This window comes from Macrobrachium rosenbergii, chromosome 16 (genome assembly GCF_040412425.1).
Source record: "Macrobrachium rosenbergii isolate ZJJX-2024 chromosome 16, ASM4041242v1, whole genome shotgun sequence".
Taxonomy (NCBI): Eukaryota; Metazoa; Arthropoda; class Malacostraca; order Decapoda; family Palaemonidae; genus Macrobrachium; species Macrobrachium rosenbergii.
The window spans coordinates 25,518,119-25,545,517 of NC_089756.1; the positions used below are offsets into that span (position 1 = coordinate 25,518,119).

Genomic DNA, 27,399 nt, shown 5'->3' on the forward strand with positions numbered 1-27,399 from the left:
CTGTAAAAAGGACGTGAGATTATCACCTGCTTCCTTCTTGTTTTTTAATCCACGGCTGAACCTTCTCTGTCACACAGATCTGGTAAACTGTCCCTGGTATGAAGTATAGAGCAGCTGCTATGAGGAATGCCGTTCTCCACGCTGATAAAGTTTCCTGGAAATGAAATAGTGCTTGATAAAGCTGTGTAATCCTTTCCACACTTGGTCTTGCTATGAGCAGAAGAATTCAGAAAATGGTAACTGTAATTTAAATTACAAATGCCCCGAAGGGCCAAGTACCAGTCATCCTACGGCTAGTTACCGAAAGTACACTATTTTGACACTGGTTAAAGACACCTGAGAGTAAATTCTCTTTATGATGACTTAATCAGAAAATGAAGTAGAGTACAATGAACTAATTGCTCTAGCATTTTCTTGATTTTAAACAACTGAATTGTAAATCATATTGTGGGCGTCAATGCTTGGATGTGTCTACTGAGAAGAATGAAAATCTAAACGGAGTCCATAGTGAAATGGCTACCACCAACTGCCGTTCCTCTTGTAGTCCACCGGAGTTGTTATACTATTTAACCAGTGTTTTGCATCTTCATACTAGTTTTTTAAGTCTCACTGTTCATTAGCAAACAAGGACGTTTGAAGACTGCAAGGCTGAGAAATCCAACCACGAAACATCCCTTCACCCCTTAAATTGTCATCCTGCCTCCCCCAAAACCTAAAAACTTTTTGCCAGCAGAGAGGCCTATCCTTTTTCAGTACTCTTGCTAAAAAACATTCAAACAAAGAAACTTGAAAGGTTAAAAAAAAAAGTGTGTCATTGGAAAATACAAGAATACGTCCTAATCAAACCTAACTTAAGCTACTGAATCGCTTCACAACTGGGACTTCTTTCAGTGCCACTTGACATGAGGCCAAAGAGTACCCAGGGTTAACTTAAACCTGGGATGATCAAAAACTATGTTGGTCACCTGATGAAACTGATTGAATGGCAAAAGGTGTAGAATTTAAAACTGTCCCAGGGATATTGGAAAGTAACTTTCATCACCACCCCAGGGTTGGCTTCAATGTAGGCCTGTGACATTCTCGATATGCTACATGGCCCAGGACTACAATCGCAGTGTTACGGTCGAGAAAGAGTGAGACACCGTCTTATTACCTTCAGATTTTGGAGCCTTCATGATCAGGTTTGATCTGCGATACCTGACAGTACATGGAACACTTATCATATTACAGCTTCTCAATAAAGAAACAATCTGAGCAAAAGCATTACTTCCTTGACATACGTAAAATGGGAAGACAATTTTTGAAACGCGTTACTAGTTCAATCCTTGCCCTTTCCCCGCCCAGCAATAAAAATAAAGAAGCTTCATTCTTTTACGAAATCAAATCACTTGTTACTAGTAATGATGCCGACATTTTTGAAAAACTTTCGTAGAGATCCACTCGTAGCATTTTGCGGGATATTGTTAACAAACGCGACAGCAAACAGACACTCATTACAGCTCGGACTGAGGAGGTCGACAACACTCACGTTTCCAGCTATGATGCTCCCTGTGACGAGAGGAGCTATGAATCCAGTGGTCGATGAGACCATACAACGCAGTCCTGTGATGAGTCCCACCAGGGATGCAGGGCACATATCCTGCTCTCCCAAATATCCCCCGCTAATGGAAGCTCCAGTAATGCCCACTGATATACTCAGGACTCCGACGGCTAGTGATGTATTGCAACTGACGAAACACATTGCTACTAGAGCCAAGCCAGCACCGTACATTCCTTGAATGAGAAAGAACCAAGAGAATATGTTTTCTTTATTAGTTGTTTTTTTTGGAAATGCGTACACACTAATACATACATATACATATATATGCGTGTGTGTGTGTGTAATGTTTTGTGGGAAAGTAGATCTCAGCGGAGTTGAACTGCAATTATCGTGTCTTACGTTTTAATCACATCTTTCTTTTCTTTTTTTGTACAGTCATCCTTAGCTCAGTGGTAACAATATGATATAACATGTATTCCCATCATTCAACTTTTATTACGAATGATAAAAAAACACATCGTAAAGAAATGTAGATCCTGAAATGAGTTTTTTTTTTTATATAATCTTAGACGCTGTAATAACGTTATGCCGTGGGAAGTAAGACTATTAGCCTATATTGGTCAAGATTTTACATTTGATCTCAAGTGCGAAATGAACAGTATAAGATTCACATTACTATGTGTTATCTTACTATCTCTCTCTCTCTCTCTCTCTCTCTCTCATTTACGAAACAGTAGGATAACCTTACCTACGGCTGAAGAAATTCTGCGCGAAGCTAAAATTGAAATCCTTCCAGAAGTAATCAATCTGTTGATAGCGATTCCCCATGCCATGCTGAAGAATGATTGCAATAAGTAGGGCAAGGCTGATAGCAAACCATTCTGAAAGTCAAAGTGGTAACAATAATAATTTTAATTGCAGTGTTCATCAATCAGAAAATGCTCGATCCCCTTTAAACTCCGTTGTCTATTATACAAACAATTCTTAATAGAAAACTATGAAAGCTGATATTTGAAGCGTAACTCCTATACTTAGAACTATGATCATTACAGACGACTTTCAAACCAGAATATTTTTATCTGTTGCTTGTAATCTACCTCGTTAAGATCAAGATACTGGATGTTGCTCAGGTAGGTTGGAATCTCCGAAGACAGCATAAAATAGCCGAAAGAGTCTCCTGTGTGGAACGCCACAAGTCCCCAAAAGGGAAGCGACGTCAGGACACGCTTCAAATTGACGCCTTGTAACTATGAATAAAAAGTAAAAAGTGAAGAGTATTATTATTAGTGCGCTCAAGTCGCTACTATTAGTATTTATGCTGAAATAAGATGAGAATTGTTCATGCCAAGTTTGATAAAGATGAAGTTTAGTGAACTATTAGGAGATGGAAAGTGAAGAATGTCATAAAATCTAAGGTTGCAGGAGAGTGAAAGTGGATACGGAATTTGAAATGTTCACAGGTAGTGTGCTACAGCAATTGGGGCTGAGAGAGGTGGGGTGGGGGCTCTCGGTACAAGGACACATGAAAGGTGATGATGAGGTGCACTGACAAGGTGATAAGACGATTGCTCATAGAGGAATTTTAAAGTAGACTAAAGAGGATAAATATTTAAGAGTGAAGACGAGGCATTTGAAAGGCTGATTGTAAAAATAAATGAACATTGATAAACAACATTCCATGTTGAGCAATGCCAGTATAAGGAAAATGAAAGGAATGATTGTAGGACTTCAATAATGAGGTGCACTGGCCCCATGCATTAAAACATGGCATGGATAAACAAACTTAACGGCTATGGTCACTAGACCAGAACTATCGAGTTCACAAACCTACACAGAAAAGACGGAAAAGTGGTCAAACAAATAGCAATAGCCAACATACCATATTTCTATTTTGAGAATCCGCAGCCTTTCCTAATGCTACAGTCTTTGGATCTTCCTTAATCCCAGTGTGAACCACAGAATGCCCCACAGAATTCCTGCTGCCCTGAAAACGTAGAACACCGACGGCCAACCTCCGAGGAAGCTGAACTAGCCAAGACTCCTCCGAGAGCCATTGAGAAGACGTTTCATCGTGTCGCCTTTAAATATAGAGTCAAAGTCTCCCTTATTGCAACAACAAGTATATATTATCATCAGTTTCTTCTGCCATTCAAAACATACATGTGTCGTTTTACGGACATTCAGCATAAGTAAAAATACACTAGTTTTTGCCCTTTGTAATTCAAATATCTGTTTCTATGATTCAGAACTTGCACTTTCAACAGTATAAGGATTTGCAAGTATGAAAAAATAATCAACGGTTTAGAACAGAGGTTACTAAACATTTTTCACAGCGGGCCGCATAACCATTTTCTTCAATGCAATGCAATGAATACAAAAAAATAGACAACCAACATATTTATTTACAATACACAAAATACAAAATAAACAAAAAATATAGACAACAAACATACTTATCTATCAATACAAAAAATACACAAAAAATAAAGATAACATATTTATTTACCAAAAAAGTTATCAAAGAAGGCGACGTCAGCAATAAAATAGTTATATCACTGAAGTTTGTGAAACTGGCGTTTAGTATTTAATATATCATCAACATTTGCTTTGAAGAATTGCTTTCAAACGTTCATCATTCAGCTTTGTTCGATGTGCTCACTTCACATACTACATTTTTTAAAATGTTTGCTCACAAACATAAGCTGTTGTTCCAAACACTGCTACCATGCCATGGTCAAATTTCTTCAACTTTAAAAACTTATCATCAGGTAAGCAGCGGTAAAATTCAACAAGTTTCCCTTCTCTGTGCTCCTCTTTCAACAAGTCGTTTGCTTGCAAATCAATGAGCTCCAACGGTACTTCGACTGGGACTGTTGTGGCTTGTGGCTTTAAATATGTTGTGAATAAAGCGCTTAGTAAAAGATAAAAAATATAAGGTATATTAATGACACTAAACACCCCGGCCCCCCGTGAACAGCTAAAATCCGCGAATACTTAGAACCCCTCTAAAAACACTTACAACTGCCTATTTTGATAGTTTAAACACAAAAAAAACTCTAAAAATGCTTATACCTGAATATTTTAATAGTTTTATCACAAAAAGTGCATTTGGTCATGAAAATATGAAAATTCAGTAATTAGTGAATATTGCTTAGTGAAAATTACTGCGAATGGGCGAATTTTCCATGAATAATGGGTAGATACATTCCACAGAGAAATTCGAGAGTAAAGGAGACCAAGTGAATACGGGGTTTACTGTGTGTGTATGTATGTATGTATATATATATATATATATATATATATATATATATATATATATATATATATATATATATATATATATATATATATATATATATATATATTCATATATTATATTATGTATATATATATACTGTATATGAAGAAAGTTACAGCTACGAAGGAAAGCTGAAACAACTGAGATGCTAAAGAATTTTGCCTTATTACCTAGACGTGGTCAGAGCTAAAATCAAACATATATACTATATATATATATGTATGTATATATATATATATATATATATATATATATATATATATATATATATATATATAATTATATATAATATATATATGTATTGGTAATGGAATTAAAAATGCATTTCTTACCAGCCAGGCAAATGGAGTTGTACTTAGCCCTGAGGTGTGCAGGGATCCTGGAAGCCATCAAGGAGTTGAGTGAAGGATACAGAGGACTCTGTCAGTTGAGACAGGAGTATTTATTGTCTTACTTTGCCTTCAGACAAAGGTAACTTACTTAAAAGGTGAAGATTTTTATCTGCCTACATATAAAAACCTTAATTGTTTTTATTTAACTTCCTTCTCTTACCCATAGAGAAATACTGTTCTATATGAGTGTAAGAAGTACAAGCATTTCATGGTTTTGTACTTTTTAAGTGTTATTAGAAGTATTTTATCTTAAGTCCCTGTGGTTCATTACTACTGATTCATCTATCAATTTTGATGGCTTCACATAGTAGAACACTGCAACCATGAAGCATAATATGTAAGACATACATTAAAGCTAAAACTTCATGTGGAACAAGACTATTAACTCGCAGAAGAGACTTGCAAAGAACAGAATGCTTAAGTATGGCAAGAAGTGGAAAATGAGGCACTAAAGAATAATAACGAGTAAATTGAAATAAATTTCTTGCATTACTTTTCTAGGACGGTAACAGCAGTGTGTCCTTACCTGTATCAAACCAGAAATAACTCTGTTGGCGATGAGGAGCCCAACGGACGTCCGAGCTGAGATGGGAGACAACAGGCTGAGGATCGCGAACCCTACGTTGCTGACGCCGTACATGAGGCGACCACCGAAGTAATCCGCCACCAGTCCTCCGAAAAGACACGACGACACGTACCCGTAGAAGTATGACCCGAGCACCAAGCCTTGCAGTTGTTCATCCCAGTCGAATTCGCCCTCCTGTGACACGGAAGTTCAGTTGATTAGCGACTTCTTTCGGGTAACGGTAGGAAATACAAGTACCTGATGCCAGCCTCAGTGGGCCCAGTTTTATGCGTCGCGATAATACAATGACTAAAATTAAGGAAGGAAGGAATATAGAATTTAGGCCAAAGGCCAAGCGCTGGGACCTATGAGGTCATTCAGCGCTGAAACGGAAACTGACAGTAGAAAGGTTTGAAAGGTGTAACGAGAGGAAAACCTCGCAGTTGCACTATGAAACAATTGTTAGGAGAAGGTGGACCGCAAGATGGAAGAAAGAGCTTATGAATGGAGGTACAGTAAAAGGAATGAAAGAGGCTGCAACTAGGGGCCGAAGTGACGCTGCAAACAGCCTTAAGTAATGCCTACCGACTAAAATTTTGGACTCGATTTAGCATAATACGGTTTGAAGGTCACTGTAGGGGGTTGGCATATATGAGGTCCAAAGATGTGATTTTACGACACTCATAGCGGAAACATCCTGCTTTATTTCATTCCGAAATGTGTCCACGTAATCCAGACCATAAGAGAAGTGAGGTGGGACAAGAACTAACCTTTAAACCTGCCTTTCCCTTTTCCTGTAATAACTACTTTCTCTTACCTCACTAGATTAGCAAGCGCTTCTGAGGTAGCTGCAAGCTACTTGCGGTATTCAAGACAAAATACAAGCTCCTGACACATAACGCTATATAGTACCATGAATAAAGTTAGAACTCGATGTTGTACTGTATAAGGTGGGCTTGAAGCCCGCCATGGAAATTGTGCCTTCATTTCTTGCTTACTCGGATAACAAGGTTTTCAGTCATATTTTCACGCTTGTGAATGCATGTGCATATCTGTGAGTTCGGGCGTGCAACTCACCAGCGTTTTGCCAAAGCAAACGTCAGTGTGCCTTTACCTTTTCTGAAGCACGGGTATAGTTGGCACCAGTTGGCATTGGACAAACATCGGCGTGTTTCTCTGCACCGTGAGTCGAACTGGAATGAGGGGACACCATGGCCACGATTGCGACAGAGAGACATCCTCTGGTCATATAAGCTATGCATTGGCCCGTACAAGTCATCAAGACAAGAGTGTGCCGATCAGTCCATCCACGATTTCCTGAAAGAATGACGCGGTTACTCATTAGTTAATATTTTTACAAGAAGTAAGTTTATCCAGATCATTGAAATCAAAAAGAGCTACAACTTACATTCTATAAGGGCGATGATGAATTGCAATGGAATGGAATATAGACTTTAGGCCAAAGGCCAAGCACTGGGACTTATGAAGTCATTCAGCGCTGGAAAGGGAATTGAGAGTGGGCAGGTTTGAAAGGTGTAACGGGAGGAAAACCTCGCAGTTGCACTGAAATAATTGTTAGGAGAAGGTGGATAGCAAGATGGAAGAAAGATAATATGAATGGAGGTACAGCAAAAGGAATAAAAGGGGTTGCAGCTAGGGACCGAAGGGACGCTGAAAAGAACCATTAGTAATGCCTACAGTGCACTCCTACGGGGAATGATGAATTGAATCCCCAGTTTTTCCGCCGAGAACCAGAGGTCAACATTATTATTACGATAACATTATCATCTCCATTCAGCAGAGGCACAGCCAGGAATGTTGACTAGAAGGGGTGGGAGTGGTGTGGGGATGGTAGGCTTTAATGAGAACTGCTTTTTACATGGAACTTCATGCAGGGGTCTGAACAAGTTGCAAATTACTATTTCCTGAGCTACCCGAATTTCCTGTGATCTATTTCATGATTTCTCTAACATAATTGACAATTATCAGGAAGACTGCGCAAATTATACAAGCGAGAAATTCAAAGGAAATTTGTACATGAAGTATTTTAACCCACAACAGACACTTATTCCTTTGGTGATGCATCCTGAATGAAAAGTAAAATACCAAAAACAAGAATGTCTGAAAGTCTAAACAACAGGAAATGACTAATGAACTGAAATGCAATGTTAACGGTTAGCAAACTGACGAGCACCCATAGTTACTAAAATATTCGTATACAGTCTTTTCCATTGTGACGCTGGAACCAAACAATGGACACTCTGTCTAAGAAGGAGTTACTTTGACTTGGAAGAGATGTGTCCTTCTACTCCTTTTGTTAGTTTTCTGTAAAAGAAAACTATTGAGATGGCTTTTTGTCTGACCGTCCGCCCTCAGATCTAAAAACTACTCCAGTCATCAAACATAGCAAATTGCAGCCCTCTAGCCTCAGTAGTTTTTATTTTATTTAAGGTTAAAGTTACCCATGATCGAGCGTCTGCCACCTATATAAGTGCCAACAACACAGGCCACCACCGGGCTGTGACAAAGTTTCATGGGGCGCGGCTGTGAGTTCCATACAGTATTATACGCTGTACAGAAAACTCGATTGCGCCGAAGAAACTTCGGCGCATTTTTTACTCGATTTTTAATATCATTTATCCCCGTAGGAGGCCTGGCGCCTTCAGTTAACCTCACGAGGTGCACCCTAGGCATTGCTAGATGGCGTTTGCAGCGTCCTATCGGCCCTTCGCTTCACCCATTTTTTTGGTCTTTTACTTTACCTCCGTCCCCGCTTCTTCTCTTCAATCTTGTTGTCCAACACCTCTAATTGTTACTTCTTTAGCGCAACTGTGGATATTTTCCCCAATCAACCTTTAGATCCTTAGACTTCATCTCCTTGATTCTCTGGTTCTCTTTATCCTGTTGCCTAATCGCTCCAACTGCCCCTGTTCATTGTCCCAAGCGCTAAATGACCGAAGGTGTCCCAGCGATTGGCTTGACAGCCTAAATTTCATATGAATATGATGGCTATGACGGCTGCATATATTTAGCAAGTTACCATGCTATCTATATGCATGATCATGTACATCACTCTATTTATAAGACAAGTAAACTCGTACACGTCTGCTTGACAAAAGAGATAGGGAAACTAACACTGTAAGCAAGACAGGTGATTAGCAGGTCGGGACGAGATACATTTTCTTTTACGAACCCGAGCACGCCATCAGTACGATACCTAATCGAAATCAAGGATTTTCGCTGATGATTGGATGTCAACATGCTTCTCCTGAGAAAAATTAGAAATTAATTTTCATTGTAAACAACGCTAAATAACTTTTATTTTAAGATGGACGTTACAACTCACTATTTTGTTCCTTAGTTTGATGGCGATGCCTTTCGTCTGGGAGCTCAACACAATACACAGAATCTGCCATCCTGGTGCGTGATTTGTCGCTTATGTCCTGATTTAAGAGGAGAAAAAGATCATCATTACACATCCCGCCTTTGGGCATGAGGATACATATAAATAAGCTAATTTCCCCACCACTTTCTGCATTTTTTATTCACTATCACTAAGTAACTAGAAATTGAAGGAGCAAATATCGGCCATTTCATACTCCTCCACGTTTTCATCACTCCATTCACCAAAGTATTTAAATAACAACTAAGAAGACATCACATACTCACCATAGACCCATTTCATACCAAAAACAGTCACTTTCACGCTAACGTAACAGCAGCTTTTCCTTTCATTATGATAATTCACAATCACTCTCAAATCATTACCGTCTGCATCATACTCTTCGGCACTTTCTGAATCAACTGTCAATTCTATCAAAACTTCCTAGGCCCATGTGTGCCACATAAGACTTTGGGCTTTTGTCTCACTTCTTTTTAAAACAAGCGCCGTATCTGCATGAAATCCTCGCTACATAAACCTCGGTGCTCCCCCACTCTCTGTCCTTTCAATGTGTTCTATTCTACTCATAATCAAAGCCATAAAACAACCTTCTGAGACTGTACTCAGTAATGTTGTAGTACTATAATTATTGCAATCACTTTCATCACATTTCCCTAACACACTTATTCCTCTCAACCAGTCTTGAAGACATAAGTTTAACAAACTGCTTAGTCCCGCAGTTAAGCCCCGACTACACGACCCTACAGGGTCTGAAGACAGAAGCGAAATATTTGTTCACTGACAGGCTCGCAGCTTGTGCCTACCACACAAACCACTCAAGCATATGTTGAGCACCATGAGCAAATACACCAATCACCGTCTGCGGTTGGTGGCGTACACAATTCTGATCAGGACTGATGCAAAGAGCCAGTTCATTATTTTTATGTTATAAGATGTAGGTAATGCATGTGAAATGCATATAAATATTTACTGATAATGCTAAAGAAATTATATATAAGTAATCTATGAAAATGTTCACCAAAACGTATGCAGAGTTCGTGAACATGGGAATTATAACATTTTTAATTGAGATAATATAAATGGGATTTGCATGCTCTTATAATGTATAAGCATATATTAGCAAACGCCTGATTTCGACAGCAGCCTACTGTAAGGTCCAAATATTTTAAACATCTCGGATAACACATGTGTTTTTCAAGTAAAAAGTATCGCAACTGTAATGATAAATTATAATAATCTCGTTCTTTCCATTAGCACATTAATGGAAGTAATGATAAATTATAATAATCTCGCTCTTTCCATTAGCACATTAGTGGAACAATCAAGCATAATGTCAGACGAAACAGTGAATTAAATTATAATTCATTACTTTCATAATTAAAATTTTCTTTATTGAGAAAGAATATTAAATATTGCAGATGTTTAACAAAATGGAATCTAACGGTAGTAAGCTACAGTCAAAATCAGCCGATTGCCATGTAACCTCAAGCGAGGCTCTCCCGCTCATTCGAGTCCCCATCCTGTGATGATTAAATTGATATAATTATGTATATGTATATGTATATATATACATATATATATATATAGTATATATATATATATATATATATATATATATATATATATATATATATATATATATACATATATATATATAAGCATCATCTTACCTGCAAGTACTCTTCGTGACTTGACGCGTAGCCTCGTCCGTCTCCGGGATATCTTGGACAAACTTTGTCTTGAAGTTCTTTATATATATATACGGCAGAGACGTGTAGCTGCATCCGTATGGAAGAAAGATTTGAGTTGCCCCAATTCTAGATGCCACTGTCGTGTCCTGCATATGGATGTCACGCCCCGTTATATAGCGTGCCAGTTTGCAAGTAAGCGTATGTAGGCGAAGGTCTAGGGTCCATTCATATTTTACCCTTGAGGTCTTTGTCGTGTAAATCTCTGAATGTAGTCGCATGACTTCTTAAATTTTTCCATTTCGTAAGCCAGCTTTCGTACCAATTTCCTCCTCCCATTTTTTTTTTATTTCTCAAAACACAGGCCTGTCTAAAGGACGCAGATTGCCAGGCGCAGTCAAGAGTCAAGGTCGACTGTAGACCTTGACCGCAGTATCGTGCCACCCCATCGATACTCACTTCCAACCACTGTGACTGCCCATATCAGGCCGTATGGACAGCATCATAACTATGTTTAAAGACTTTGTCCGGCAAAACCGCAGTGTTGCCACTTGAAAATTTGTAATTCCCACAAATCTTAGATATTTCTCACACAGATTCCCACAAATTTGTAGAATATTCACACAAAACTCACACAACTACTGGTATAATATAAAAACAATATTTAATGCATCTTTAATGCAAATCACGTTATTTGTATAATTGAAACACTTTGATCACAATATAATAAATCATAAAACAACTCTAAGATAGCTGCATATAAATAAATAAATAAATATATATATATATATATATATATATATATATATATATATATATATATATATATATATATACGGTATGTATCATGTGAGGGAGACTTTTTCTAAGAAAATAAAAAACCTGATTCATTGTAGGATAATGATATACAAACAGATAGTCTAATATTATGATGTGCCCTATCCAAAAAAAAAAAAATGTTTCAAGGGAGACTTTCGTAAAAAAGAATACAACCTTCTTCATTGTAGGATAATGACAATTATAGAGACAGTCTAATATTCCGATGTGCCATAAAGAAATACTTTTAAGCATGCTTTTCATTCAATGGATTCTATTCAGATTTATTAGATACAATTAAACCAGGAACAAGAAATCACAGTTTAACAGTTGTTAGCTAACAATTGAACAATAAGTATGTGTATCTCACTCGTGGAAGTCATAATTGTGCCTGACCCAAAACGATTGTTTTTAAGCTCAATCAGGGAATACTTCTAAGGTAAGGAGTACCGGTACCTAATTGAGCTTAACCATGCAATTGTCGGTCAAGCACAATTGCAATAACTTCCGAGACTGAGAATACCACTCATACAGAACACTTGGTGTCTTTCTCTTTAAATGCAAAATTTTTCAGCATTTCTTCAGTTGGCGTTAAAGAAACACATGTCTTGGAATCATGTTTTAAACCATAACGTATTTGCAAAATTGCTTCCACTGATCTAACAGGATATCTATTTCTCAATTTACTATGAACAACATTCATTTGTGAAAAAATCATCTCCACTGAAGCATCAGAGAAGGGGAGTGAAAGCAAAGCTAATACTAGAGATGAAATGTTGGGAAAGGGTTTTTCCCCAACTGAATTTGTCTTCTTGTTAACTTCTGCCCAGAAAGATACTATATTATCCAAGCAGGATTTAGGCCATTGTTCAAAACTAATTGAATCCCATTCAGTCTCTAGCTGATCCTTGTCTTCGAAAATATGCCTAAATTTAGAGGCCACAGATTGAACTTCACCTTTAGCCTGTGAAGCTGAGATAGAAGGATGAAATTGTTTCATCAAAAGCATGGTATTAATATTATCAGGTAGACGCAACTGTACCTCTTTCAGCAACTCAAGGACAAATTTGACGCATCTTTGTTACACAAGACAAGTGCTCTTCTTTTAGACCACAATTTGAAACTGCATTGTTGAAATCATATCCAAAATTAATGACTTTTCGGGGAATGATATGATCCATGAACTTCAGGCTAGGGAGGTTCTCTAGTGAACATTTCTGTAGCAATTTTGGCTCGACTACTAACTGCAAAAGATTACAATACATACCAAGAAGTTCCTGGGTAAGCAAGGTAATATCAGCATTATCTGCCTGGAACATTCTATTTATTTTGACCACTTCTTTCAAGACTTTCCTAGCATACAATATGTAAAGGATATTTTGTGAATCATTATAAGCCTCATATAACATTTTGGCAATATGGCAGCGTTCTTTTGATGCTGCCATTTCAAAATGTAATTTCAAAGCTTGCCACTGATCAATAATAACATTCATAGCTTCAAGGCGAGCTAGCCAGCGAGTTGCTGCCATTGCTTAATTGGATTACTGTTTTCAAGGGTTTTGTATAGTTCTTTATAAGTATGGGTTCGCTTTGGACTATTTGCAAACCAATTATGTATTTCCTTGACAATATAGGATATTATAGATGGCAAAGAATCTGCAGCCTTACTTGCAGCAAGGTGTAAAGAGTGGCAAACCCATCTAAAAACTACTATATTAGGATTATCTTTCTGGAGTAAAGTTACAAGTGAATGATTGTGACCTAGCATAGCATTTGCTCCATCCGAGCCTATTCCAATTAATTTGTCAATATCCAGGCCATCCTCCTGCATGATATCTCTTACGGTTTTGTAAAGTGTATTTGCTGTGCAATGTGGAAATGGAACTAGGCGATAAAATGTATCCAAAACTTTTTCTTTAGCCACACTAAAATAACGTATGCTCAAAGCCAAACAGGAAACATTACTTTCATTTGTTGATTCATCAATTATTAAGCTAAAGTACCTATCACCAATATCCTCTCTCAAAATCTTTGCAAAAGGAGCAATGACATATTTCTTTAGTCGAGAACATTTTGTTCTGTGCATTTTGAATTTTTTTAGAACCAGAGACGCTTTATCTAACTGTGGAAGTATCTCTCCCAGGTGATCAATAGAGAGAGTGGACCAATGTCCAGATATATACACAGCCATTTTAAGCTCAGCAATTTTTGTTGGGTCTTGAAGCACTGGTCGCAATGATTCAGTTATTGATGTTTGGTTTTTACTGTTACTTGCACTCATATTTTCTTTATGTTTCTTTCCATCTGCATGACCAACCAAAGACCTTATATAATATGAGCTTGCAAAATCGTCCCACAAAATTTGCATTCGCCTTGGTGTCGTCTCCTATCACTGGTTGAAGCCATCCTATGGTGAAAGAAATGATATAGCCGATATTACTTTCCCCAAAAGGCAGTAAAATTTAACATACTTTAGAAAAACCTGAAAATAAGAGACGGAGCTATTCTTTACAATTACCATACCCCCGAAAGTCAACTAGGCCTATCCTGGTCATAAATTATGAAAATCAAAATTTGTGTAGGTCTAGGCTATCATAAGCTAACCTGCGACACCCACGTCAACTTAGCCTACTCACAGTACTGGTAGATTAGTAGGCTAGCTGACAAAGCTTTACCTAGGCCTACATTAACCTAAACCTATCCTAATACATTTGGGTTATTGCCTATAACGTGAAAAAAAGTATGGAAATGTCCAGTACTACCGATAGGCCTAGACTTGTCAAACCAAAGCTACACCATAGTTGTGTAGGCTAGGCCTAGCCTAGCTTATAGGAAAAATATTTACTTGTGAACTGATGTTTTTCAAACCTTACCTTTAAATCTAGCTTCCGATTCCCAAATAGAACGGTACTTCTGATAATAAGATTTTTTTTTTTGTGGCACTCAATGTCACAGAGGCAATATTAGTAAACTAGAAATTTAAGTAGAAAATAAAGAAAATTGCAAGAAAGCTGTAAGACAGCCTGGCTACGTCCCCCGCCAACAGTATAAACAAAATACAAAATCACATTATCACCAATCGACACCAAATCAAAACTGTTGGTCACTCAATGCAGCAAAGGTAATAGTTATTCCAGGGTTCTATCTTCAAATTACAGCATAAAATTTGAAGACCTCGATACCAAAATTTACTTTAAAGCTGATAATTTATAATTTTTCATCACGATTAAATGAAATTCACACAAAAATTCACACAGATTTTGAATATTTTTCTCCTTCACGTAACACCTCCCAAATTGGGTCATTTCTCACCCAGATTTGTGTGAAATTCCCACAAAGTGGCAACACTGGAAAGGACAAAGTCTGCCGAACACTGCATGGCTCAAGCGGACGGGAATTAGTCTCACATTGTGCATCGCCATCAACCGTGTAATCCCATCATTATCTGCCGCGTTACATTGTCTAATTGACCCCGTTATATTTTCAAGTCCTCTGCCAACCTTTACACCGGTCAACGCATCTTCCATCCCCTCTGCACTGAATATTGTCAAAAAAATTCTTTCTACAATCATATTTTCTTTTTCGACAATCCCCGTTCCAGGCCTCACCATATCTTTTTTGGGATGATATTGCTAGCCTCCACATACTCCATTAAGGTTTTGAGTCCTCACGTCCAACTGACTAACAGGTATGAAGTTCACCAAGTCAACAAGGGACAATGGGTTCTAACGAACTACCCCAAGGCCGGTTTTCCTCTGTTGGGGCTGACCAGGCAGTTCGCGTTGGTCAGGCGAGTGTTTTAACACTGGAGAGTGCTTTAGGCTAGCCGCTAGCCTCCCCCTGGCCTACAACGCATGGGTTCGAATTCCACAACAGAAGATGGGGCTTCTCCATTTAGCCCAAATTCAGATTCAAGGTCTGCAGTGATAAACTCTGCTTGAAAAAATTAAAAGAAATGAGAAGATATAGAGGTATACAGGAGAGATAACTATGACTTAAAAATACACGCACACAATATATATATAAATATATAATACATATGTGTATATATACGCAGAGGGAATTCTAAAAACCAACATTTTACGATTCCATCCCCAAGTTTTCTCACACATCAGAGCGACAGCGTTTCTTCTAATTAAGATTAGGTACTGACATTGGGTCTTGTGATTTATTGTCTGAAACGAGGGGCTTGGAGTGGTCGGGCACCACTACAGAGACATCCATAAAATAAAAGGCATGAAGTATAAGTATCTCAAGGTGAAACGGGTTGAAACCCTCCACAGTAACTTAGTTACCAGTCAGGGAGGTAGGACAGCAAGAGTGAAGACAAGAAGTGGGAATGGAGGCAAAGTAAAAGATTAAAATGTGAGAACAGCTAGATGCCGAAGGGACACTGTAAACACCCTTTAATGATGCACACAGTAACGCACATAATATACCCTAATTGAAGATAAAATAAAAAAAAGTGGGGAGAATTGAATTTCGAGTGAAAAAAAAGTCTAACAAACATACGGTATCTTGAGGCTAAATTATTGCTTAATTTTTTATGACAATTATTTATGGCGGTTCCTTGATTATTAGAGATTTTCCAAAACGTTTTTCTACAGTCTTGCCTGTAATAGGGTCTTCAATGATGATCCTTCATACTTATTACAAATGTGCTACAAATTACGTGTTAGAATTGTCCTGGGATTCTGCGGCACAAGGATATTCTTTTCAAGACCTGATATGACTTGGCAGAAAAAAGTATATATTCGTATGTCAACATTTTTATTGAAAATGAAAAAGACTGAACCGTGGTTATTCACTGTATAAATGTAATTGAAGAGCACATGCAAATGGCAGGAATATGATAATTTTCGATCTGCAATTTGCTTCAGCATTTGGATATGGATTTAAAAGGCTAAAGCATTTTACTAAAACTAATAATGTCCGTTTTTAAAAATGTATTATGCCGCAAGTAATCAGAACATCGTTTTGACTGGAAAGCCCCAACGTATACCCAGACCCTATTAGCCTATTGAAAGGATAGTAGACACTCCTTCTCCCAAGGAGCCACTGCCCTCTACCTGTTAAATTCAAAGTAATAATACAGTATAAGTCGTTTGTTGATAAGCGTCCCATCCTAGTTAGATAGAACGTAACTTCCGACTCGAAGTTAGGTTAGGTTGGTATGTATCCACCGTCACCTCCCAGGGGCTAGTACTAAACATGGCGGAAGCTCAATGGGACGCCTTGTTTAGTACTAACCTCTGGGGATCAAAGATATCGTTTATTAACACCTTGACAATACCCATGACACACTTTTGGTTACTGTAACTTAAGGGGGTTTGGATGTCATAAAAGGCCACAAGCCAGGTAAGAGCCGGTTAGGTGGGGTCAGGTTTGGTTAGTACATATCAGTGCAATTACCATACGGAGATCTAATGTCTGCGTGATTATTATTGATTGCATGCATTAATCATATATTTTTTGTCTTTCTCTTGTGCGTTTTGCACATTTTACAGTTCCTCTTAGTACAATTCACTGTTTAAACTTTCCATAGCCTAAAAACCTCGGGTTTCCACTGTGGTTCCCTATATTTGTTGTGCTTAATGTTAGGAAAACAGGAAAATGAAGTCTGAACGAAAATAATGGCAAAGAGCTCAAATAACACATAATCAACATTCCAGTCAATATGTGCTTCTTGTTTGGTGCGAGATTAATTCATCATACGATACTATTTACCATACAGCTGGCAAATGCAATACAGAATTAGCATTAGCCCATTCCTCCTAATAGTTGGGCGAGTAACAATCCTAGGCTATATCATTGCTTTGGCTTTTCGTTGGAGGTATAAAACACCAACACAAACTATCAGTATTGTTCGGCCAACAGATGATGGTAGGCTATAGGCTAACAAACTATCACTCTTTAAAGATCTCTCCTTATCCCATAAACATGAACGAACAGCCCTGAAAACAAGAACCCGTGCCAGCACAAGGCTAGAAGCTTAAACTGAAACCAACCAACTACTATACGTAACTAACCTAAATCTATAGTCCTTAATGTCGTGTCCTACAGACGACTAATCCTCATTCTTAGACAGTTTTACTCACTTTGGACCTTACCGGTACTGTAGTCTGCCTTCCCCCTGTTAAACCAGTCTTCCGACTAGGTAAGGGAACAGAAAGCCGAGAAGAATCTTTACGATTGAAAACGGCATTCATCGGGTAATCACACGTCCTTGGTATCTTAAGAAATGGCCTAAATAACTCGCCTAGATATAAAATATTTACACTCTACGGAACAGTTCCTTTTGGCTATACTGCACTCTCTTCTTCTGTCGAGTTTTCACCGGTAAACCTGGTGAATGAACGGCGTTAAAAGATTAATCTAAATCATATACAAACACAAAACGTTTGGTGGACATAAAACATGCAAATTCAGACAACAAGAGAGAAATAAATAATACCACTCCAGAATCGGGATCTGACTTCATAAAAAAATATACTAATTGGAATGAATTAAAAGTTCAGAGTAAAACTTTGCATTTATTAAGTTGTCTTGCAATTTTATAAATAATTGCCTTACATTAGCAATTGAAACTGGAGAAAATAAAGAACGGCTGTCTTACAAAGACACGACATAAAAGTACAACTATATATATATATATATATATATATATATATATATATATATATATATATATATATATATATATATATATATATATATATACATATATATATATATATATATATATATATATATATATGTATATATATATGCATTCTTCTTGGAGCTATAAACGACGATCACCTGAATTCCGTCTGCTTAATTGCCTTCAGGAACATAATCTTTCCTGTGCCACTGAGTCATGCAGTGGCTTCTACAATTTAGTGTTTTCTGGAAAGAAATGAGGCTAATGAGCTGTCGAAGAGAGGACAAGGACTAATGGATTTCTCCACAATTACATAGGCCTTGCTGGATACGCACTAGTCTAGGAACACGATAACTGAAAATCAAAGAATTGAATTGAGCTGAATATAGAATTTTGGGCAAATGCATAGCACCGCGACTTTGAGGTCATTCAGCGCTGAAACGGAAATTGACCGTAAAAGGTTTGAAAGGTGTAACAGGAGGAAAACCTCAAAGCAGTTGCACTATGAATCAATTGTTAGAAGAGGGTGGAAAGTAAGATGGAGGAAAGAGAATATGAACGGGGATATAATAAAAGGAACGAAAGGAGTTGCAGCTGGGGGCCGAAGGCACGCTGCAAAGAACCTTACGTAATGCCTACAGTGCACCGCATGAGGCGCACTGACGGCACTACCCCCCGGGGAACAGCAAGAGGGGATGGATGCGGAACAAGGAAGCCAATGAATGTTTTCAATAGTTACATCAAATTCCATTTATTTGTTTCCCATAATCCTGGTGATAAAACGACAGACAGAAACAGCAATCCGAAAACACGGAAGCAATGAATGACCTCTGACCTCAATGTCATCAGAAACGTTCCAGTTTACGTCTTTATAAAGAGACTTCCGTTTGCCACCGTTATGTAAAGAAATAATTGTTTTTCTTCTTTTCAATAACCTTAATGCGTTCTGCCGTTACTATGTTTTTAAAGTGTATTTTTTTTTCATGACTGAATATCTACAGTATATATATATAAAGATCTTAATAGGAATAATAGCAAGTTTTGCCTCCATATGGTCCGAGTCTTGTAAATGGTTTTCTATTTCATTTTTGCTTTGGAAGGGCACATGGACTTTAAATTTACCGCTCAAATAAACAAATTATGCAAAAAAAACAACAGTTCACCTTTTCTAATTATGAATCAAAAATAACTGTTTATCAGATATTTAAGAAAAGCAGGGGTAATTATATCTAAAATCAGTTGTGATTTACAGAAACTTTTCATATCAAGGCATCTGTAAAAAGGGCGTGAGATTATCACCTGTTTCCTTCTTGTTTTTAATCCACGGCTGAACCTTCTCTGTCACACAGATCTGGTAAATTGTCCCTGGTATGAAATATAGAGCAGCTGCTATAAGGAATGCCGTTCTCCACGCTGATACAGTTTCCTGGAAATGAAATAGTGCTTGGTAAAACTGTGTTATCCTTTCCACACGTGGTCTTGCTATGAGCAGAAGAATTCAGAAGACGGTAGCTGTGATATCAATTACAAATGCCCCGAAGGGCTAAGTGCCAGTCATCCTATGGCTAGTTACGGAAAGTAAACAATTTTGACACTGCTTAAAGACAGCGAGTGCAAATTCTCTTAATGATGACTTAAACAGAAAATGAAGCAGAGTACAGTTAACTAATTGCTCTAGCCATTTCTTGATTTTAAACAACTGAATTATAAATTATATAGTGGGCGTAAATGCTTGGATGTGTCTACTGAGAAGAATGAAAATCTAAATGGAGTTAATAGTGAAATGGCTACCGGCAACTGCCGTTCCTCTGGTAGTCTACCGGAGTTGTTATACTATTTAACCAGTGTTTTGCATCTTCATACTAGTTTTTTAAGTCTCACTGTTCATTAGCAAACCTAAAAACTTTTTGCCAGCAGAGAGGCCTATCCTCTTCGAGTACTCTTGCTAACAAACATTCAAACAAAGAAACTTGAAAGGTAAAAAAAAAAAAGTGTCCTTGGAAAATACAAGAAGACGTTCTAATCAAACCTAACTTAGCCTATTGAATCGCTTCACAACTCGGACGTTTTTCATTGCCACTTGACATGAGGCCAAAGAGTACCCAGGGTTATCTTAAACCTGGGATGATCAAAAACTGTGTTGGTCACCTGATAAAACTGATTGAATGGCAAAAGGTGTAGAATTTAAAACTGTCCCAGGGATATTGGAATGCAACTTTCACCACCACCCCAGGGTTGGCTTCAATGTAGGCCTGTGACATTCTCGATATGCTAAATGGTCCAGGACTACAATCGCAGTGTTACGGTCGAGAAAAAGTGAGATAGTGTCCTATTACCTTCAGATTTTGGAGCCTTCATGATCAGGTTTGATCTGCGATACCTGACAGTACACGGAACACTTATCATATCACAGCTTCTCAATAAAGAAACAATCTGAGCAAAAGCATTACTTCCTTGACATACGTAAAATGGGAAGACAATTTTTGAAACGCGTTACTAGTTCAATCCTTGCCCCTTTCCCCGCCCAGCAATAAAAATAAAAGAAGCTTCATTCTTTTACGAAATCAAATCACTTGTTACTAGTAATGATGCCGACATTTTGGCAAAACTTTCGTAGAGATCCACTCGTAGCATTTTGCGGGATATTGCTAACAAACACGACAGCAAACAGACATACTCCTTACAGCTCGGACTGAGTAGTTCAACAACACTCACGTTTCCAACTATGATGCTCCCTGTGACGAGAGGAGCTATGAATCCAGTGGTCGATGCGACCATACAACACAGTCCTGTGATGAGTCCCACCAGAGATGGAGGGCTCATATCCTGCTCTCCCAAATATCCCCCGCTAATGGAAGCTCCAGTAATGCCCACTGATATACTCAGGACTCCGACGGCTAGTGATGTATTGCAACTGACGAAACACATTGCTACTAGAGCCAAGCCAGCACCGTACATTCCTTGAATGAGAAAGAACCAAGAGAGTATGTTTTCTTTGTTTGCTGGTTTTTTGGAAATGTGTACACATTATACATACATATACATATATGTGTGTGTGTGTGTTTGTGTGTGTGTAATGCTTTGTGGGAAAATAGATCTCAGCGGAGTTGAACTGCAACTATCGTGTCTTACATTTTAATCACACCTTTGTTTTCTCTTCTTTTTTTGTACAGTCATCCTTAGCCCAGTGGTGACAATATGATATAACATGTATTCCCATCCTTCAACTTTTACTACGAATGATAAAAAGCCACATCGTTAAGAAATGTAGATCATGAAATGAGTTTTTTTTTTATAATCATTGGCGCTGTAATAACGTTATGCCATAGGAAGTAAGACTATTAGCCTATAATGCTCAAGATTTTACACTTGATCTCAAGTGCGAATGAACAGTATAAGATTCACATTACTATATCTTATCTCTCTCTCTCTCTCTCTCTCTCTCTCTCTCTCTCTCTCTCTCTCTCTCTCTCTCTCTCTCTCTCTCTCTCTCTCTCTCTCTCATCCGAAACAGTAGGCTAACCTTACCTACTGCTGAAGAAATTCTGCGCGAAGCCAAAATTGAAATCCTTCCAGAAGTAATCAAACTGTTGATAGCGACTCCCCATGCCATGCTGAAGAATGATTGCAATATGTAGGGCAAAGCTGAGAGCAAACCATTCTGAAAGTCAAAATGGTAACATTAATTATTTTAATGGAAGTGATCGACTACCCTTTTAACTCCGTTTTCTATTATAAACAATTCTTAATAGAAAACTATGAAAGCTGATATTTGAAGGGTAACTCCTATACTTAGAACTGTGATCATTGCAGACGACTTTCAAACCAGAATATTTTTGTCTGTTGCTTGTAACATACCTCGTTAAGATCAAGATACTGGATGTTGCTCAGGTAGGTTGGAATCTCCGAAGACAGCATAAAGTATCCGAAAGAGTCTCCTATGTGGAACGACACAAGTCCCCAAAAGGGAAGCGACGTCAGGACACGTTTGAAACTGACACCTTTTAACTATGAATAAAAAGTAAAAAGAAGGAATGCAAGTGAAGAGTATTATTATCAGTGCGCTCAAATCGTTACTATTAGTATTTATGCTGAAATAGGATGAGAATTGTTCATGCAAATAAGTTTGATAAAGATGAAGTTTCAGTATACTATTAAGAGATGGAAAGTGAAGAATGTCATAAAATCTAAGGTTGCAGGAGAGTGAAAGTGGATACGGAATTTGAAATGTTCAGTGTTCTCAGGTAGTGTGCTACAGCAATATTAGGGGGGACCTCCCGGTACAAGGACACATGAAAGGTGGTAATGAGGTGCACTGACAAGGTGATGAGACGATTGCTCATAGAGGAATTTTAAAGTATACTAAAGAGGATAAATACTTAAGAAGAGTGTGAAGACGATGTATTTGAAAGGCTGATTGTAAAAATAAATGAACACTGATAAACATCATTCCATGTTGAGCAATGCCAGTATAAGGAAAATGAAAGGAATGATTGTAAGGATTCAGTAATGAGGGGTAGTGGACCCATGGTATGGATAAACAAACTTACCAGCTATGGTCACTAGACCAGAACTATCGAGTTCACAAACCTACACAGAAAAGACGGAAAAGTGGTCAAACAAATAGCAATAGCCAACATACCATATTTCTATTTTCAGAATCCGCAGCCTTTCCTAATGCTACAGTCTTTGGATCTTCCTTAATCAGTGTGAACCACAGAATGCCCCACAGAATTCCTGCTGCCCCGAAAACGTAGAACACCGACGGCCAACCTCCGAGGAAGCTGGAACTAGCCAAGACTCCTCCGAGAGCCATTGAGAAGACGTTTCCCATCGTATCGCCTTTAAATATAGAGTCAAAGTCTCCTTATTGCAACAGGTATGTATTATCATCAGTTTCTTCTGCCATTCAAAACATACATATCTAGTTTTACGGACATTCAGCATAAGTAAAGATACACCTATTTTTCCCCTTTGTAATTCAAATATCTGTTTCTATGATTCAGAACTTGCACTTTCAACAGTATAAGGATTTGCAAGTAAGAAAAAAATAATCACTGGTTTAGAACGAGGGTTACCAAACATTTTTCACAGCGGGCCGCATAACCATTTTGTTCAATACAGTGCAGTGAATACACAAAAAATAGACAACCAACATTTATTTACCAATACACAAAATACAAAATAAAAAAATTAAAGACAACCAACATATTTATCAATACAAAATACACAAAAAATACAGACAACAAACATTTATTTACCAAAAAAGTTATCAAAGAAGGCGACGCCAGCAATGAAATAGTTATATCACTGAGTTTTGTGAAACTGGCGTTTAGCATTTAATATATCATCAATATTTGCTTTGAAGTTGCAGCATCCAACCAAGAGAATTGCTTTCAAACGTTCATCAGTCAGCCTCGTTCGATGTGCTGACTTCACGTACTACATTTTTTAAAATGTTTGCTCACAAACATAAGCAGTTGTTCCAAACACTGCTGCCATGCCAGGGGCAAATTTCTTGAACTTTAAAAACTCATCAACAAGTTTCCCTTCTCTGTGCTCTTCTTCCAACCAGTCGTTTGCTTGCAAATCAATGAGCTCCAACTGTACTTCGACTGGGACTGTTGTGGCTTGTGGCTTTAAAAATGATGTGAATAAAACGCTTAGTAAAAGATAAAAACGCAATGGTTTTCACTTTGATCAATCACGACTTGTGGATACGGCTAGACGGGGGATCTTATCCTTTGAACGGCTCCTCACTTCCAGCCAACTCTAAAATAAGTTCCTTTGAACTGAACCACTGTATTCTCCTTCCCTCCTGAGACGGCAAAGGATGGGAAATCAGGTATTCCATATGCCTTCTCTCTCTCTCTCTCTCTCTCTCTCTCTCTCTCTCTCTCTCTCTCTCTCTCTCTGCTCTGGCTATTGTACGTAGTTGCTCGAAGATCCAGACAATTCTAGCACATGCCTGCATTACCACAAGTAAACATTAAGTGAATCTGGTCAACCGTGGCAGTCCGAAAAGATCTTGAATAAACTGGTTACGTAAAATTTCAAAGAAGAGTCTTAATTAAAATGCTCTTAAACGTGCGTAAAAATTAACGAAATTTTATTATTAACATCGTAATCGACAAACGTTTCTTCACACTAAACTTGTGCAAAAAAATTTAACATTATGAATATAAAGTTTCTCGAGCATAAGAGAAAATGAGATAATTTGTCTATTCTATAATTCTCTTCACAGAGAACGGTGCTGGGAGAACGATATATATATATATATATATATATATATATATATATATATATATATATATATATATATATATATATATATATATATATATATATATATGAAGAAAGTTTCAGCCAATGAAGGAAAACTGAAGCAACTGAGATGCTAAGGACTTTCGTCTTATTACCTAGACATGGTCACAGCTAAAATCAAACATATATATATATATATATATATATATATATATATATATATATATATATATATATATATATATATATATATATATATTGTATATATACAATATATATATATATATATATATATATATATATATATATATATATATATATATATATATATATGCATGTATTGGTAATGGAATACAAAATGCATTTCTTACCAGCCAGGCAAATGGAGTTGTACTTAGCCCTGAGGTGTGCAGGGATCCTGGAAGCCATCAAGGAGTTGAGTGAAGGATACAGAGGACTCTGTCAGTTGAGACAGGAGTATTTATTGTCTTACTTTGCCTTCTGAGTAGAGGAGAAAGGTAACTTACTTAAAGGAAGTTTTTATCTGCCTGCATATAAAAACCTTAATTGTTTTTATTTAACTTCCTTCTCGTACCCATAGGGAAATACTGTTCTAAATGAGTGTAAGAAGTACAAGCATTTCATGGTTTTGTATCTTTTTAAGGGTTAATAGAAGTATTTTATTTTGAATCCCTGTGGTCCATTACTGCTGATTCATCTATCACTTTTGTGCATTTTCGCAACGTAAAATACTGCAACCAGGGAGCATAAATTAAGGCTACAACTTCATATGGAACAAGACTTTCAACTCGCAGAACAGACATGCAAAGAACAGAATGCTCAAGTTTCGAAAGAAGTGGAAAACGAGGCAGTAAGGAATGATAACAAGCAAATGAAAATAAATGCCTTACATTACTTTTCTAGGACGGTAGCAGCAGTGTGTCCCTACCTGTATCACACCAGAAATAACTTTGTTTGCGATGAAGAGCCCAACGGACGTCCGAGCTGAGATGGGAGACAACACGCTGAGGATCGCGAACCCTACGTTGCTGACGCCGTACATGAGGCGACCACCGAAGTAATCCGCCACTAGTCCTCCGAAAAAACACGACGACACGTACCCGTAGAAGTATGACCCGAGCACCAAGCCTTGCAGTTGTTCATCCCAGTCGAATTCGCCCTCCTGTGACATGGAAGTTCAGTTGATTAGCAACTTCTTTCGGGCAGCGGTTCGCGAGAAACATACAAGTATTTTATGCCAGTCTTAGCAGGCCCAGTTTTATGCATCGCGATAATACAATGACTAAAATTAAGGAAGGAAGGAATATAAAATTTAGACCAAAGGCCAAGCACTGGGACCTATGAGGTCATTCAGCGCTGAAGCGGAAATTGACAGTAGAAAGGTTTGAAAGGTGTAACGGGAGGAAAACCTCGCAGTTGCACTATGAAACAATTGTTAGGAGAAGGTGGATCGCAAGATGAAAGAAAGAGATTATGAACGGAGGCACAGTAAAAGGAATGAAAGAGGTTGCAGCTAGAGGCCGAAGGGACGCTGCAAATAATTTACCTTAAGTAATGCCTACAGACTAAAATTTTGGACTCGATTTAGCATAATATGGTTTGAAGGTCACTGTAGGGGGTTACCATATACGAGGTCCAAAGATGTGATATTACGACACTCATGGCGGAAACATCCCGACCATGAGAGGAGTGAGGTGGGACAAGAACTAACTTAGCTCTTTCCCTTTTCCTGTAATAACTACTTTCTCTTACCTCACTAGATTAGCAAGCGCTTCTGAGGTAGGTGCAAGCTACTTGCGGTATTCAAGACAAAATACAAGCACCTGACACATTACGCTAGTACCATGAATAAAGTTAAAACTCGACGTTGTACTGCATAAGCTGGGCTTGAAGCCCGTCATGGAAATAGTGCCTTCATTTCTTGCTTACTTGAATACCAAGGATTTCAGTCACATTTTCATGCTTGTGAATGCATGTGCACATCTGTGAGTTCGGGCGTGTAACTCACCAGCGCTTTGCCAAAGCAAACGTAAGTGTGCTTTTACCTTTTCTGAAGCACGGGTATAGTTGGCACCAGTTGGCACTGGACAAACATCGGCGTGTTTCTCTGCACTGTGAGTCGAACTGGAATTAGAGGAGACCATAGCCACGATTGCGACAGAGAGACATCCTCTGGTCATATAAGCTATGCACTGGCCCGTGCAAGTCATCAGGACAAGAGTGTGCCGATCAGTCCATCCACGATTTCCTGAAAGAATGACTCGGTTACTCATTAGTTAATATTTTTACAAGAAGTAAGTTTATCCAGACCGTTGAAATAAAAAAGAACTACAACCTACATTTTACGAAGGCGATGATGAATCGGAATGGAATGGAATGGAATATAGAGTTTATGCTAAACGCCAAGCACTGGGACCTATGAGGTCATTCAGCGCTGGAAAGGAAATTGAGAGCAGGTAGGTCTGAAAGGTGTAACAGGAGGAAAACCTCAAAGCAGTTGCACTGAAATAATTGTCAGGAGCGGGTGGATAGCAAGATGGGAGTAAGATAATATGAATGGAGGTACAGTAAAAGGAATGAAAGGGGTTGCCGCTAGGGGCCGAAGGGAGGCTGCAAAGACCCTTCAGTAATGCCTACAGTGCACTACGTGAGGTGCACTGACGGCACTAACCCCCTATTTAGTAGGTTACACGCTAATAACGAACCTCAAATTCGACGAGAGTAAGCCCCCCGAGAGACCGAGAATAATATGAATTTAAATATGCATTG

General features: G+C 38.1%; 2 protein-coding genes across 6 annotated transcripts in view; both read right to left on the reverse strand.

Annotated features, from left to right (window-relative positions):
• Positions 1–27,399, reverse strand: part of LOC136847207 (putative inorganic phosphate cotransporter) — a 51,055-nt gene that overhangs the window by 1,352 nt on the left and 22,304 nt on the right. For 3 of the 5 annotated variants that reach the window (XM_067118646.1, XM_067118644.1, XM_067118643.1), the window contains 8 exons: positions 26,676–26,878; positions 25,559–25,792; positions 24,981–25,068; positions 22,988–23,187; positions 2,638–2,787; positions 2,289–2,421; positions 1,529–1,773; positions 27–154 (listed from right to left, as the gene is read on the reverse strand). In XM_067118646.1, the coding sequence (XP_066974747.1) occupies positions 27–154; positions 1,529–1,773; positions 2,289–2,421; positions 2,638–2,787; positions 22,988–23,187; positions 24,981–25,068; positions 25,559–25,792; positions 26,676–26,878 (1,381 nt within the window). Of the gene's footprint in view, positions 1–26; positions 155–1,528; positions 1,774–2,288; positions 2,422–2,637; positions 2,788–18,222; positions 18,591–19,644; positions 19,772–21,060; positions 21,306–21,873; positions 22,007–22,203; positions 22,354–22,987; positions 23,188–24,980; positions 25,069–25,558; positions 25,793–26,675; positions 26,879–27,399 lie in introns of those variants that run through there. The other 2 variants (XM_067118645.1, XM_067118647.1) reach the window with 2 other exon arrangements.
• On the reverse strand, positions 2,854–9,925 carry LOC136847490 (sialin-like). The gene is made up of 6 exons (XM_067119232.1): positions 9,465–9,925; positions 9,142–9,238; positions 6,910–7,112; positions 5,757–5,990; positions 5,171–5,258; positions 2,854–2,858 (listed from the first exon to the last, which is right to left on the reverse strand). The coding sequence occupies exons 1-6, from the start codon at positions 9,465–9,467 to the stop codon at positions 2,854–2,856; spliced, it is 630 nt and encodes a 209-aa protein (XP_066975333.1). The 5' UTR covers positions 9,468–9,925.

What these genes read in the sequence shown, in the direction of transcription:
- LOC136847490 (XM_067119232.1), bottom strand. An exon ending in ATACCCGTGCTTCAGAAAAG is followed by an intron (nt 5,991 to 6,909) that starts GTAAAGGCACAC and finishes TCCGTGTCACAG; the next exon opens with GAGGGCGAATTCGACTGGGA. An exon ending in TTATTTCTGGTTTGATACAG is followed by an intron (nt 5,259 to 5,756) that starts GTAAGGACACAC and finishes CTCAACTGACAG; the next exon opens with AGTCCTCTGTATCCTTCACT.